Source organism: Castor canadensis, chromosome 15 (assembly GCF_047511655.1).
Source record: "Castor canadensis chromosome 15, mCasCan1.hap1v2, whole genome shotgun sequence".
Taxonomy (NCBI): domain Eukaryota; kingdom Metazoa; phylum Chordata; class Mammalia; order Rodentia; family Castoridae; genus Castor; species Castor canadensis.
The window spans coordinates 89,058,383-89,073,638 of record NC_133400.1 but is presented as its reverse complement, the minus strand read 5'-3'; the positions used below and the strand labels follow the sequence as shown (position 1 = coordinate 89,073,638).

The following is a 15,256-nucleotide window of genomic DNA, read 5'->3' as shown; positions in this document are numbered from 1 at the left end:
AGACCCTAACAAAAAGCAGGGTGTGGTAACACATGCCTATCATCCTAGCTATGCAGAAAGTATGGATCATGGTCGAGGTCAGTCAGGGCATTGAAAGTGAGACCCTATTAAAAAAAAAAAAGAACTGGTCATGGCTCAAGTGGTAGAATGCCTGCCTAACAAGTGCAAAGTCCTGAGTTCAAACCCCAGCACCATCAAATAAAAAAGAATTTAAGAAAAAGTGGCCTTGGCCTGATGGAGTGGTTCAAGTGGTAAGAGCACTTGCCTAGCAAGTGTGAGGCTGTGAGTTCAAACCCCAGTGCCACCAAGAAAAGAAAAAGCCTTCAGCATCCAGTGCCACAAAGACACTGAGTGAAATATAGGTAGAAAGATGGCCCCTAACTGACACCATAAAAGTCAGTGGTGGTGTTAGCTGATCAGTGTCAGTGAGGCTAAAGTAGGCATGGTGGCTCACACCTGTAATTCTAGCACTTGGGAGATTGAGGCAGGAAGATGAGAGTGAGGCTAGCCTGGCTATATAATGAGATCCTTCAGCATAGAAGCTATACTGCAGTGGGCTGAAATGTGAATGAGAACATGATGGATTAAATGTATTTGCTTTGGTTTCCTGAAACCATACTAAAATGATGGTAGAAGGATTTCTTTTAACCCATAAGAGAAAAGAAAATAGGAAATAACAGCCACAAAAACTTGGAAGTTGGGAAGCACATATATGTCCTTGAAGTGGGAGATAGACAGTTCATTCTGTAGGAAGCCCAACTAGCAGGGCCAGTGACATTAAATTCCTAAGCCTGTAGGCATCAAACCCCAGCCAGGCGTTCAGGGTCAAACTGATCTTCAGTACTTGGCTCTTAACTAGGAGCAGTGAACCAAGATTGACAAACATCTGAGAAGCACCACTGAAATGAAACTTGTATATTAGAACCAAAGAGCCAACTTGGAGGAAGCTGCCCATGCAAGGAGAGTACATTTACAAATCTTTCATATATTCAGAAAATAAGAGAAGATGGTACATCCATGAAATAACAGGAATACACAAATGTGTGTGTGTGTGTGAATACTTGGAGACAAGTGAAAAATTAAAAATGCACTAGAATTGTAGGAAGGATAAGTTGAGAAAATAGAGCAGAAAGATTAAAAAACAAGAAAAGAAGTTGATCATCTGTTTGATAAAGGAGTTTCAGGAAGAGAGCATAGAAAACAGGCAAGGAAATTTTTAAAGAAGAAAATTAACCTGAACGGATTATATGAGTTTCTAGACTGAAATGGCTCCCTGAAATGTCCAGCAAAATGGGTGAAAATAGATCTTCAGCGAGTGTATTGTGTCATGCAACTATGATACCCATTACAATACGGAAGCAAGTGAGTATATTGTGAAAATTTCAGAACACTGGAGATAGACCCCATAAGCTTCAGAAAGAAAAGAAGTTAAGTACAAAATACCAGGACTCACTCAAAAGTACTTTCAGGTTGTGCAGCAGCAGAACTGTAAAGCTATCCTTTAAAAACCTGATGGAAAAAGATTTCCAACTTGGGTTTCTAAACTTAGCCAAAGAATCAAAAGAATAAGAGTATTTTCATATCCCCCATTTCCTTGGCATACCTTGGAGCCTTTTTCCATAAGCTACTTGAGAATGTAATTCAATAAAGTGAGGGAACAAGCCAAGACTGGAAAGGACATTCCCCAAGGAAACAGAACTGGATATACGAGGGAGAGGATGTCAAGGCATCCATTCAAGAAGAGCACCAGACTATGTCAAAGTAGGGCTTGAAACTGTAGGTGCAGTCTCTTAAAAAACATGACCTTTGTAGAATCCCAGATGTTCCTGAACAAATCTCAGTAGGAGACTGAGATAAATGGTAGAGTGTTTAGGCTAGAATTAGTACTGAAAACTAAGCAAATGGGAACTTTCATAAAAGGCAACTGTTTCAGAAAAACCTAGTTCCAATATGAGGATCAGTGACCAAGGGTAGATGGGGCCTTGAAGCAAAAGAGGAAGACACATCCAGGATTGTTAATTTGCTGGGGACTTACAAACAGAAGTGTGTCTTGGGTGGCAGCAAGACAAGTGGGTATCTGCACCACAAGATAGGAGGAAGAGGTTCATATGTTAAGCTAGAAAAAAGGTGGCCCACAGACAATTGGCCTTTCTAAAAAACAATTAACATGTTTAAATGTCCATTAAGAAACAGTCCAGATGTCAGTGGCCAGTACAATGCACTTGGTTCATCCTATAGGGTTTGGGATGTATGTGCCAAGGTCACCTGGAGGACAAAATGATGGTTGCATCCAAGATGGCGGTTATCTCAAGCTGGAGCTCCACAGTTATTATTAATTCTTTGGGAGGCAACTGGTTGTGCAGGAGAGAAGTGACCATGATTTATCCCCCAGCTCAACTATATATGACAGTGTTTTCTGTAGTCCTGATAATGTCTTCATGTGTATTGGAGGTAGGGATTGTGTGAACTTGGAGCAAGAGGGGAATGAACAAGCTGAATTTCTAGCCTCAACAGTAAGAGGTCAACTACAGTGCCCCAAACTAAAAAATAGAAGTTGAAGCTAACATGAGTTTATTGTAGAGACAAGGAGATGTATACCAAAATTTCCGATGAAAATATTTTTAAATGTTTTCTCTGGGGGAGAGCTAATTAGAGGTAGAGCATTTCTTTTCCCTTTTTTTTTTTTTTCCTCTCCTGTGGTACTACAGATTGACCTCAGGACCTCATCTAGGCAAGCACTTTACCAAATGATCGTGTCCTCAGTCCTTTGCTTTTAGTTTGTTTTTCAAATAGCGTCTCCCCTACTTTGCCTGGGCTGGCTTTAGACCATATCCTCCTATTTCTACCTCTTGAATGGCTGGAATTGACATTTGGAGGGTGTTCAGAAACGAGGTTTCCCTGGTAGAAGATGGGAACTCTAATCAATTTTCCAAGGGTCTTGGACTAATGACGCAATGGATTTTGAAATAATCCATAAAGGAGTCATACAAGGTAGCAGGCTAGCAGAGATTTATTTAGTGTGGGAAGACAAAGTAGAATGCAAGGGAAGAGAATAGCTGGCACCTGATGACAATCTGTGAGAAAGGCTCAATGGGTGGTCTTCAATCCAGAATTATTTACCCCAAGGTTTGGCGCAGATGTAGAACAGAGCAAAAGCTGATAGAAACCCAGTTGAAGATAAGCATTATCTGTTTAGTGGATAGTTATCTTTTCCTGCAAAAGCCTGGGTGTGGGAGCAGACACATTAAATGGTTTGAGTGAGACAGTTTAGTAAGCACAAAAGTAGGCAGAAGTTATAAGGCCCCATGTGAGACATCATATTTTCCCGGAAGCCCAGTGACTACACAAGCTATCCTCCAAATCCTGTCTTTATGGTGACATCTGATCTGTTTCTGGGAGGAACTACCTGGATTTAAAGGGGACTTTGACACCTCTAAAGTTAGACTTGTGATTTAATATTTTTCTTCAAGTGTGATCATTGTCACCTGAACCGCTGGGTCTTTAGGATGTGGGGTACGTTAAAAGACTAAAAACAACTACTTTGGATTTTTAGTGAAAATAGTGGTATAGTTGAAGCTGTCCTAAAACAAAAGAGAGTTCCTATATTCCACCACCCCAGACAGATGAAGACCTCACTATGAACAAACACCTGTCTAAGGCCCCTCTAAGCACTTTAGCTCACACAGGGCAAGACAGCTTTCTTTTTTTTAATTGTTTTATTATTCATATGTGCATACAAGGCTTGGGTCATTTCTCCCCCCTGCCCCCACCCCCTCCCTTACCACCCACTCCACCCCTTCCCTCTCCCCCCACCCCCTCAATACCCAGCAGAAACTATTTAGCCCTTATTTCTAATTTTGTTGAAGAGAGAGTATAGGCAATAATAGGAAGGAACAAGTGTTCCTGCTTGAGATAAGGATAGCTATACAGGGCATTGACTCACATTGATTTCCTGTGCGTGGGTGTTACCTTCTAGGTTAATTCTTTTTGATCTAACCTTTTCTCTAGTACCTAGTCCCCTTTTCCTATTGGCCTCAGTTGCTTTTAAGGTATCTGCTTTAGTTTCTCTGCGTTAAGGGCAACAAATGCTAGCTAATTTTTTAGGTGTCTTACCTATCCTCACCCCTCCCTTGTGTGCTCTCGCTTTTATCATGTGCTCAAAGTTCAATCCCATTGTTGTGTTTGCCCTTGATCTAGTGTCCACATATGAGGGAGAACATACGATTTTTGGTCTTTTGGGCCAGGCTAACCTCACTCAGAATGATGTTCTCCAATTCCATCCATTTACCAGCAAATGATAACATTTCGTTCTTCTTCATGGCTGCATAAAATTCCATTGTGTATAAATACCACATTTTCTTAATCCATTCGTCAGTGGTGGGGCGTCTTGGCTGTTTCCATAACTTGGCTATTGTGAATAGTGCCACAATAAACATGGGTGTGCAGGTGCCTCTGGAGTAACCTGTGTCACAGTCTTTTGGGTATATCCCCAAGAGTGGTATTGCTGGATCAAATGGTAGATCAATGTTTAGCTTTTTAAGTAGCCTCCAAATTTTTTTCCAGAGTGGTTGTACTAGTCTACATTCCCACCAACAGTGTAAGAGGGTTCCTTTTTCCCCGCATCCTCGCCAACACCTGTTGTTGGTGGTGTTGCTAATGATGGCTATTCTAACAGGAGTGAGGTGGAATCTTAGTGTGGTTTTAATTTGCATTTCCTTTATTGCTAGAGATGGTGAGCATTTTTTCATGTGTTTTTTGGCCATTTGAATTTCTTTTGAGAAAGTTCTGTTTAGTTCACATGCCCATTTCTTTATTGGTTCATTAGTTCTGGGAGAATTTAGTTTTTTAAGTTCCCTATATATTCTGGTTATCAGTCCTTTGTCTGATGTGTAGCTGGCAAATATTTTCTCCCACTCTGTGAGTGTTCTCTTCAGTTTAGAGACCATTTCTTTTGATGAACAGAAGCTTTTTAGTTTTATGAGGTCCCATTTATCTATGCTCATAGTTGCTGTGCTGCTGGGGTTTCGTTGAGAAAGTTCTTACCTATACCTACTAACTCGAGAGTATTTCCTACTCTTTCCTGTACCAACTTTAGAGTTTGGGGTCTGATATTAAGATCCTTGATCCATTTTGAGTTAATCTTGGTATAGGCTGATATACATGGATCTAGTTTCAGTTTTTTGCAGATGGCTAACCAGTTTTCCCAGCAGTTTTTGTTGAAGAGGCTGCTATTTCTCCATCGTATATTTTTAGCTCCTTTGTCAAAGACAAGTTGGTTATAGTTGTGTGGCTTCATATCTGGGTCCTCTATTCTGTTCCACTGGTCTTCATGCAAGACAGCTTTCTTAGCATTTGGAGGGGACTCTCCCAAACTGGGCTGGGGTTTTCCAGTTCATGGCGCATCACTTTGGTATATAGTTATCTAGAAACTTTCCAATTTTCCTATTTTGATACTACCACTCAAGCCTGGAGACAAAGGGTCTGGGTTGGCCTTACAAAGGGTTTTGTGACATGGGTTTCTATTCTTTATGGTCCTTTTAAAGATATTCTTTCTGGTCACAGGTTTACAAAACCCAGACACTTTCTATTCTCAGACTCAATTACTCCTTTGGGGAGTATATATCTTTTAAACATCCAAAAGAGATGGGAGGATGATGGAAAGAATGCAGCCCTGTACACTCTTGAACAGTTCATTTGATTCCTTTCTGGTCTAGCGATTTTTTTCAGCCTTATTTCATGGTTCTGTCTCAGCTCCCAAACCCGGCTTAGTTTTGATACATTTTCTAATTCCCCTGTCCAGAGAGATTGCCAAGATTTTACAGTTTTATCAGATGCATAGAGTCAATAGTTATGAAAGGCACCTTATCAATGAAGCACCATAGGATCAGGCATAGTGGCTTACACCTGTAATACTTAGGCAGGAGCTAGGGTAAGGTGGTCTTCTGAGTCTGGCTAACCTCGCTCAGAATGATGTTCTCCAGTTCCATCCATTTACCTGCAAAATGATAAGATTTCATTCTTCTTCATGGCTGAGTAAAATTCCATTGTGTACAAGTACCACATTTTCTTGATCCATTTGTTGGTAGTGGGGCATCTTGGCTGTTTCCATAACTTGGCTATTGTGAATAGTGCCGCAATAAACATGAGTGTGCAGGTGCCTCTGGAGTAACCTGTGTCACAGTCTTTTGGGTATATCCCCAGGAGTGAGATTGCTGGATGATATGGCAGATCCATGTTTAGATTTTTAAGAAGCCTCCAAATTTTTCCAGAGTGGTTGTACTAGTTTGCATTCCCACCAGCAGTGGGATATTTTGTGTTGTGATTAACTCCAAAGTACAAGAAAATGTGATGATTTCCTCCAGGAGGAAGAGGAGGGTGAGCAGCAGAGGTGCTCATCTCAGGTGCTTAGCATCAGTGGTAAGAACCCAGGCCCTTTTTCTCTTCTGTCATCTTTAGTGTCGGCTTTGCCCCAGCTGACTTCCTTTACAATCAGCTGTCTACAATACTTTAGGCATGCTATTCTGACATGACAGTATCAGAAAAGGGGTTAGCTTGCTTTCTGTGCCTCTACAGTAGCACAGAAAGCTTTCCAAGAAAACTTCCAGCTGACCACATATCTCAGTCAGAATTGGGTCACCTGCCCTTTCCTAAACTAGTCACTAGCAAGGCTAAATAACTTAAAATAATTAGAACTTTCCTAGAGTTTGGTATGAGGTGAGCCCCCTTTGATGCACATGGCTGTGTGAAAGAACAAATCCTAAGAAAGTGGGAATTCATTCAAGAAGGAAGGGGCAGTGTAGGTAGTGACTGGTGTCTGATTATCCAGTATAAAAACAGATCTCATGAGGAAATGGAGTCAACATTAACTGATCCCACCCAGTAGACTCAGGCCTTTCTGTTCAGTATTTCACTAAGTCCTTCCTGCCACCTGGCAAGCAGAGGATGATAGATTCCTTTTGCAGAGGATGAAGCAGGCTAAACAGAGGAATTGGATCAGGACCACTATTCAGTATCACACAGAGTAGAGCGTGGATGGAAATTCAATTTCCAACTCCCAACTATGGTGTTTCCACTACTACCATGTGAAGAGTTGGAATTAGAACTCTTTAAAAAAGAGATCACAAGTTGATCAAACTACACTGCATGCATATATGGAATTTTCACATGAAATCCCTTGAACTATTAATGAATGAGAGAGAAAGAGAGATCATATTTTGAAAATGTGCATGAAATCCATGTACAGCCCAGCTGGCCCTAGGCCACTTTGTCCTGGAGCAACTTGAGTTCCCACTGGGACAAAGTTATTTAAAAGGGTGTTTTGAAGAATTCATGCTTGTTTTATAATTAGTGCTTTTGACTTTTTGCCCAGAGAAGTGAAGAACAGCCTAGGAAGAGAACCACCCAATTCAAGGTGATGGGGACTAACAGGGGAACAGCTGGGTGGAGCCAGAGACAGAGCACTGAGATCCCAGACTGATTGGACTCAGTTCTTGCACAACTTTGCTCTTTAGGGCTGTTTTTGTTTCAGTTTTATTTAACAGTTATTGAGCAATCCTAGAACTGCTCACTTGGGTCTTACAGGAATTATGATGTCTGACAGTCTACTTCTCCCCTATTCTTATCGCACATCTGCCCAACTGCTTTGCTCTTTCTTTCCTGAACCTGACACTTGCTTTCCTGTTCATTGTCCCCCATTTGGAATGTTCCTTAACATTTATTTCAATTCCCACCAGGCTTTTAACACATGTCCTGACTCTGAAGTGCTCCTCAAATATTCAGAACTCTTAGTGGTTTCTACCTTTACTGAACTTGTGTGACATTACAGTGTTCACAACTCATATGGTATTTACTGTCTTCTAATTTGTGGTGTAAGGTTTTTGCTATATTATGTTTGTTTTGATGTTTTCCCTTTTTTATGAGGCTGGAAGCTTCTCGAAGCGCTCAAATGTGACACCAGACCTTTATGCAAAGGGCAATACAACAGGCTATCACCCCCACTTTAAAGACAAGGCAGTGCCAGTCAATATATCTCAAGTGACTCCTCCAAGTGACAAGACCAGAAGACAGAATGAGTGCTTGACACTCAGGTCTTCTAAGTCATGTTCTTTCCATAGTTACAAAGGCAATAATTAGCAATGATCACATTATTAGAGCACAGAATATATGTTACAAGAGGTCAGAGGCAGATGGTATGTTACATCTGAGTAGTTAATGAAGGCTCCCTGAAAAAGAGGAAATTCGAGCAGACACTCAAACATTAAGATGGATGTAGAGAGGATGGTGAAGCAATGCCAGATGGGTTGAATATTAGCAGTGCACTGATCCATGAGGAGGCAGTAGGACCATCCCTGAGAAGCAGCTGGAAATAAGAGTGGAGGCACATGGGAGGAGTTCTGGACTGGACTGCCTTTGGGGAATGGTTGTCCTAACTGAAAGGAAAATGAAGGAGAGAGAGAGAGAGAGAGAGAGAGAGACTGAGAAAGAATCTGCGACCCTTGCAAACAGCAGGTCTTTATTAGGGAGAGGAGACCTGAGAGGGACCCTCGCCATCAGAGCAGCACTGATGGATGGGCCTCTCCTGCAGGCTGGGGTTTTAAGCATCCTGTGGTGGGAAAGGGATGTTGGAGGGGGATGGGCATTAGAAAAGATGACTGTGAAGGGGGATGGGGGATGTTATTATTGAGCACTGTTGGGAAAGACACTGGGGCTGGGCAGCCAACCACGTATGTTGTTTTTCTCTGGCTCTTTTATCAAAGTTAGCCATGTTTGCATTGTTTTAGTGTTTCTCAATATCCAGCACTAACTGCATAGGCTGCTCTCTGCGATCCTGAGGATCCATAGGCATACTCAGGGAACTTCCTTACCCTGTAGACCAGGAGCCAGGGGAGGGGTCATCTGGAGAACAGATGTCCACTTGTAGAACAGTTCCAACCAAGGAAAAATGTGACAGTGTTTTCAGACAAAACCAGGGCTGTTTGGAGGACAGGGAGGGAAAGGGAGAGTGGGTTAAGGATATTCATAAGTCCTCCACATTTCCCCTCTATCTTTTTTCCAACACTGGGGCCATGGCCTTGTCCAGTGAATGCTTGACCTTCAAGTTAGAAAACCTGGTGGGACTGCTAATTCATCTAATGTCACTCACTAGATCAGAGGCCTAGGTTCTTGAGCTGGGTTTTCAGATATCTTGGCTTTCTATCTCTAAGGGATGAAGTTCAGCTTGGTTCTAGGAATCCTTTAAGTTTCAGTCTTTGGTTTGAATTGAAACTTTAGAGACTCAAGCTTATTATCCTCATTTCTAGGGTTTTTGGTGCCATTAAAAGTAGCCACCATTGGTAAAGTGGCTCAAGTGGTAGAGCTCCTGTTTCACAAGCCTGAGGCCCAGAGTTCAAACCCCAGTACAAACCACCCTGCCCCCCCAAAAATAAAGAAAGAAAAGTAGCCACCAACCTGTGAAGGATGGAAATAATGCAGTCTCCCAGAGCCAGGTCTTCAATTGGCATGCCATTCCAGGTAGCTTCTGGTGAACTAATTGACCATGTGTGTGGGCTGCTGAGTTCCCTCCTTAGAACACTCCTTTCTCTCCACATGGCAGATAAGCAATCACATATCTTCTCTATTTCCCTATTTCTCTGTAATTTGCAATACTCTCTTCTGGTACCAAATTCCTATCAATTAGGAACTTTCAGTGACAAATAATAAAAATGAAATCTATTAAGAGGAAAAAAAGAAAACATATTGGAAGAATACCAAGGGATTGTTGATTGACAAGAAGTTGGAGGATCTATTTTTCAAAATGGATAAGAACCAAAGAGATCTACAAAGCTAAGAGTAGAAAGCAGAACAACCACTTCTATGCTATTCATTCTGTGTTCAACAGCTCTGAGTACCAGGCAGGAAGATCTGATGGGCCAACCCAGGCCAGGTGCCCACACTCTAGTGGGATCAAGGAGTAGTGATGTTAGGCCCTTTGTATTAGTGGGTGGTAAGGCTTTCCAACACTGAAGGATCCTCAAAAGTGGAGAGGAAAGGCTGTTACATTCTGGCTAGCTAAGAATAACAAAAATAGCCTGTGTAGACTTATAGTCAGGTACTTAGGGGACAAAAGAGTAAGAGGATTCCCTCATATATACAGTGCCTTGTATGTATAAATTCTAGAAGAACATTTGCACATTGAATTCTGACATGTGCCAGGCAGTGTGAGGTATTGGGGATGCTAGGGTTTGAACTGAGCCACTCATGCCTCAAAGGAGCACAGGCTTGTGGGAAAACAAACAAGTAGACTCAAGATTCTAAGTTACTTTTTTTTGAGTGGGCAATTGGACACACGAAGAGGTCCTTCAATATGTCTCTTGGGCTCCTTTTCTCCTACTTCCTAATGTCTAGAAGGTTTGGAAAGAGTCTTATTTTGTAACCAAGAAAAAATCAAGACAAAATAGAAAAAATATAAAGAGTGATTACATTCTTCATGGCAAACATTGTGGAGGATAGGAAATGTGGGAAGAGGGAAATGTGAATTATTTAGATTTGTAGCCAGCTAAAGACATTGGGCTGAAGGCTTAGTAGCTGAAGAACTTTCAAGTACTTTGGAGTTCTGCGTACTTTTTCTATTCCAAAATAAAAATTTTGATAATTGACTTTTCTCAGTACTTAGCAGGCATTGACCCCAAGATCATCTAGTAAGTATTCATTCATGCAATGAATGAATGAGGAGTCAGGATTTGGCCTATGGTTTTAGAAATAAATGTTATAAATAGCAAAGAAAGAAAAATAGAAAGAACACAGGGAAAGAAAAGAGAGAACATGTGTAGCTGGGCCCAAATTTGCCACTGTTTTAATTAGATCATGTTACTTCTTCTTACGTGGAAACTGTTAGAAATTCCCCAAATTGTGTTCTGTGTCAGCTCTAGGTATGAGTTCCTTTTAGAAAGAAAATCTTAGCTCAATCATTTTGGACTCTGCATTACCACTCTCATCTTTTTCCTTTAGAGACCATTTCTCCTTGGTGATTCTTTTAGTGAATTTTTTGTATTGAAAAATAGATATTTTATTTATACAAGGCACTTTCAAAATATAAATCACATGCAATATGTAGATATAACAGATAAGGAAGTATAAATATAAATGCATATATATGTAAAATGTCACTGAGTTCAGTTTGCTTCTTTCTGAATACTTAAATTAAGAGGACTCATTGGCTCAGTATCTCTTCTGTCTTTCTTGGCTCCCTTTCGATAGGCACAGAGCACTGGAGACAGTTTCTAGGATTTCAAATGCCAATGTCTTCCCTGTAGACATCTTTCATGCTAGGAGGATCCTTGGAATGAACTGGTGGACCTCAGGTATACTCTTGATCTCTGTATACTGCAAGTCAGCATGATGGATGGAACAGACAGGCAAGTGGATAAGTGGTCCTGAAAAATGTCAGAGTGAAGTCAGAGGTATTTTTGGAGGCCTTCAGCCTCTCCTAGGAGAGCTTCAGCTGCTCACACTTTGGGAAGCTGGCTTCTGTACTGAGGTTTTCCAGGTGGGCAGTGTCCATATGGGGAGGTGCCTGGACACAGTTGATAAGATCACACCAGGGACCTTTGACTATTCTGGCTTTTTCCTGGTGCCCAGCTCCTTGTGTCTCTTCCAGGTTCTCTTTTAGGAAAGCAGAGCTGGCTCCTTCACACAAGGCCTAACTGGATGGTTTCCCCAAGTTTCAGGGGCTGTGTGGGTAAATTCCCGTGTCTTCTTCCTCTCTACTGCTGGTCCCTGGGGTCATTGGCATTACTTCCATACGTTCCACTTCAACAGCAGGTGGTTGGGAAGTTTGCCTGAAAAACAGGTGATTCACAGATTTCAAAAAGAAAGAGGATTGCTCTCAAGTCAACAGATACTTTTTTTTTTTTTGTCTTGAGATAGGGTTTTGCTATATATCCCAGACTGGCCTCAAACTTACTATGTAATTCAGGCTGGCTTTGAATTTGAGATCCACATGCCTCAGTGCTGGGATTACAGGCCACCATGCCTGTGACAGATACTTCCTGTTTAACATGTATGCCCAGCACCAAGTAGGTCACACTAGCAGCCAATCCTGCCTGCAAGAATCATAAAACCCTTAGTCCTCAACAATCTGTGTTGCTGAGAGACTGGGAAATCCTAGAATGCCTAAATATGCAAGTAGCATTTAAATCCTCTTTTGATATTTATTTTCTCAGTATCTGTGAGATTTATGATATTTCTTATTGATTGATCTGGTATTAATAGCTTTTGAAGATTTATGTGAAGTTTAGGTGTCTGTTTATGCATTTGGCTTTATAGTATCATTTCATGAAATGTTCATTTTGTCAAAATTAGGCTCAAACAGTCATAATTTTTAAATTGACATAATATTTGATATTTTGTTGCTAGTAACTGAAAGTTTAGTTTCAAGAAATCTGATATCCACTCATAGAATAATGCTAAGGAAGGATCCAGGGCAACCATATCAATATTGAATTTGCAACCACATCAACTGGCTACTAACTAATAGAAATAAAAAATCAAGGCTAATTTCCATTTGAGATTTTAATGAAAGTGATAAAAACGCCTAAGGATTAGAAAAATGAAAAAACAAAAATTGAAATGTCAGTAAGTGGCAGAAACTTGTCATAATTGTGAAAATGCAGAATTTCAATTATTAAACATACAGAATTAAAGTGACATGAGGGTATACTTATAAGAAAGTATATCCATAGTTCAAGAGTACATACGAGAATTATTCATGAATGTGTCATAAGATGAGCTGCTACAAATTGCTTTTGGAAGTACTTTTGGAGGGCCTTGTGCCTGGAGAGACAGGCACTTTTCCACTTGAACCATGCCCCTAGCCCGACACAAATTGCTTTTGGCAGATTGGTTCCCCCGCATCATTGGCCTGGCTCCTGCTGCCCCATTTTGGACTAGTGGTCTGAGAACTGTGTGGAAAGAGAAGGGCTTTCTAGGACTGGTTCAGACCTGGTTAGCACTGATGTTCCTTTTGAATGACACAGAAGTGGCCAAGTGTGAGAGTCCACAGCCAGGAAAGGATTCTTCCTTTGAGAGGGCACCCAGGAATCAGTAGAATATACCTCTTTAGTCATGGGACAGGAGAATCTGGTCCTATGGTTCTTCGCCACTCACCTTGATCTGAAGCACCACAGCAGGAGAAGCATCACCAACACCGTACAAAACGTGCTGACAGATGTGGAGATGGTGACTGGAAAAGAACAGAACTGAGCTGCAACCATGCGAGAATCCCAGGAATGCATTCATTGCCAAGAATTTGTATTTTACTTGGCAATTTCTTTTCTTGCAGAGGGGTCCAAATGCCCTCCCAGCCAGCTTGCTTTATTTTGATCTATTCCACATGTGGGCAAAACCCCGTCTTTTTTCTGCCAACACTGCCAGTTCAGACTGTCTCCACTCATGTTATCCTATACCCCTGCTCCTGATCCTTTTACCTTCTTAGACAAAGGTGATGGACAGGGATGGGAGTAACTCAGGAGAGAAAGGAAGAAGTTCCAGATGAAGCCTGGGTGATAGGTGGGAGCAGGAAGAGAAGACCACCAGTTTGGCTAAATTCAAGGTGAAGGAAACAGATAAGTTGATGCTCCTCCTGGTGTCCCCCTTTTCCTTAATGCCACAGATTTAGGGACTGGATAGCATCCAGTGTCATTTTCCTTCCAATTTCATCATCATTTCTTTTTTAACTTTCAATTTTTCAAGGCAGAAGAAGACTGATAAAGAGAAAGAAGAGGTGTTCTAAGAGGTATCACAGGTAAGGTGATGATTGGAAAAAGGGAACACATGTTTTGACTGAACTAAAAGGAACAGTGTGGAGTACACGGGCATTTATGAGTGTCAGGTCAGCAGCCATCACTTCACCTGAGAATTATCAGATGAGATTGGAAGGGTGGGTCTTTCCAGGTGAGCAAGGAGGCTTACCCCCAAGAGTGGAAGAACAACCGTTGTTAAAAACACTTGCAGATCTGGCCAATTCCTCTTACTATTGTGAAATCTCCCTGCAAAAACCATCCAGCTTCCCTACATGCAGATGACAAGGCGCAACAGCTGGAGAACCCACGTGTCACTGAGGCGCACCCTCTACAATCAAGTCCATGCCTTACATACCAGGATAAATCTTCCTTAAATATAACTGTAGTGCAAAACAGATGAACACAGGGGTGCAGGGGACACTCAGACCTCCGTGTTAGGCATTTCTCAAGGGCACTTGCAGCACACAGCCAAAGCCTCACAGAAGCCCAGGCTTTGACTCTAATTCTATTACAAATTTATTTATTTATTTATTTTTCTTTAGACCGAGTCTTATCATGTAGTCCAGGCTCGCTTGGAACTTATCACATAGCCTAGGTGGACTCTAACTTCTGATCGTCTTTTCTCCCTTCTCAACCTCCCAAGTGCTGGAATCAGCCATATACCTCCATGCCCAGTTAAGGAAATAATATTCGGGGGTATTAGCCCAAGTATTGTTTAAAAGACTTTTCAAGATGTTAATCTCCTTCTCCCTTCTGCTTTTTGGTTGTTGTTTTTAAAATCTTTTTTTGTGGTATTGGGGATTAAAGCCAGGGACTCACTCATGCTAGGTAAGCATTCTACCATGTACCTAGCCCTTAAGTCTGTTTTCAGTGAAAAATTAAATAAAATATGGCATGCCTATACAATGGAATACTATCCAATTACTAAAATTATGAAATAAATATAAATATATTAGCATGGAGTGATATCTATAATATCTTGATTGAAAAAAACTAGCTGAGATAAAATGAACTCGAAATAATTTCTAAAAAGTCACAACCCCATACACAGAAAAATCTTAACAATGAAGTGGTAAGTCATGGTGTGATGACATAAAAATCTTCATTCTCATTTAAAAATTATTTCAGGTTTTTTTCCCTCATATTTTTGTAATGGCACTATAATCAGAAGCAATAGCAAAATTATAGAAATAAAACAACTTGTAAGTTAATAAAATAAGCATAGCAAAGAACTAGCAGAAATCAAGAGAAATTAGTGAAAGATGTTTTGAGTTCTCAAACTTAGCATTGATCATCATTATGACTGAAAAAGGGACTTGTTTTTAGCAAAGATGTTTGTCTTGGTAAACTATGCCTCCACACTGACTGATAGGCTCCCATGCACTTACTGTTTGTGGAGCAATTTATTGGAAAAGGCAAGTTGATATAAACTGTAGTTTTACTTTCGTAATGCTTTTTCCTGTCTCCTTGTGAATGAG

At 41.0% G+C, this 15,256-nt stretch overlaps 1 protein-coding gene across 2 annotated transcripts in view; it reads right to left on the bottom strand.

Moving 5' to 3' along the window:
• Positions 1 to 11,062: 11,062 nt before the first annotated feature.
• Il15ra (interleukin 15 receptor subunit alpha) overlaps positions 11,063 to 15,256 on the bottom strand; it is a 29,721-nt gene continuing 25,527 nt past the window's right edge. For both annotated transcript variants that reach the window (XM_074056721.1, XM_074056722.1), the window contains 2 exons: positions 13,144 to 13,219; positions 11,063 to 11,816 (listed from right to left, as the gene is read on the bottom strand). In XM_074056721.1, coding sequence (XP_073912822.1) covers positions 11,702 to 11,816; positions 13,144 to 13,219 — 191 coding nt within the window. In that variant the 3' untranslated portion in view covers positions 11,063 to 11,701. The remainder of the gene's footprint in view (positions 11,817 to 13,143; positions 13,220 to 15,256) is intronic.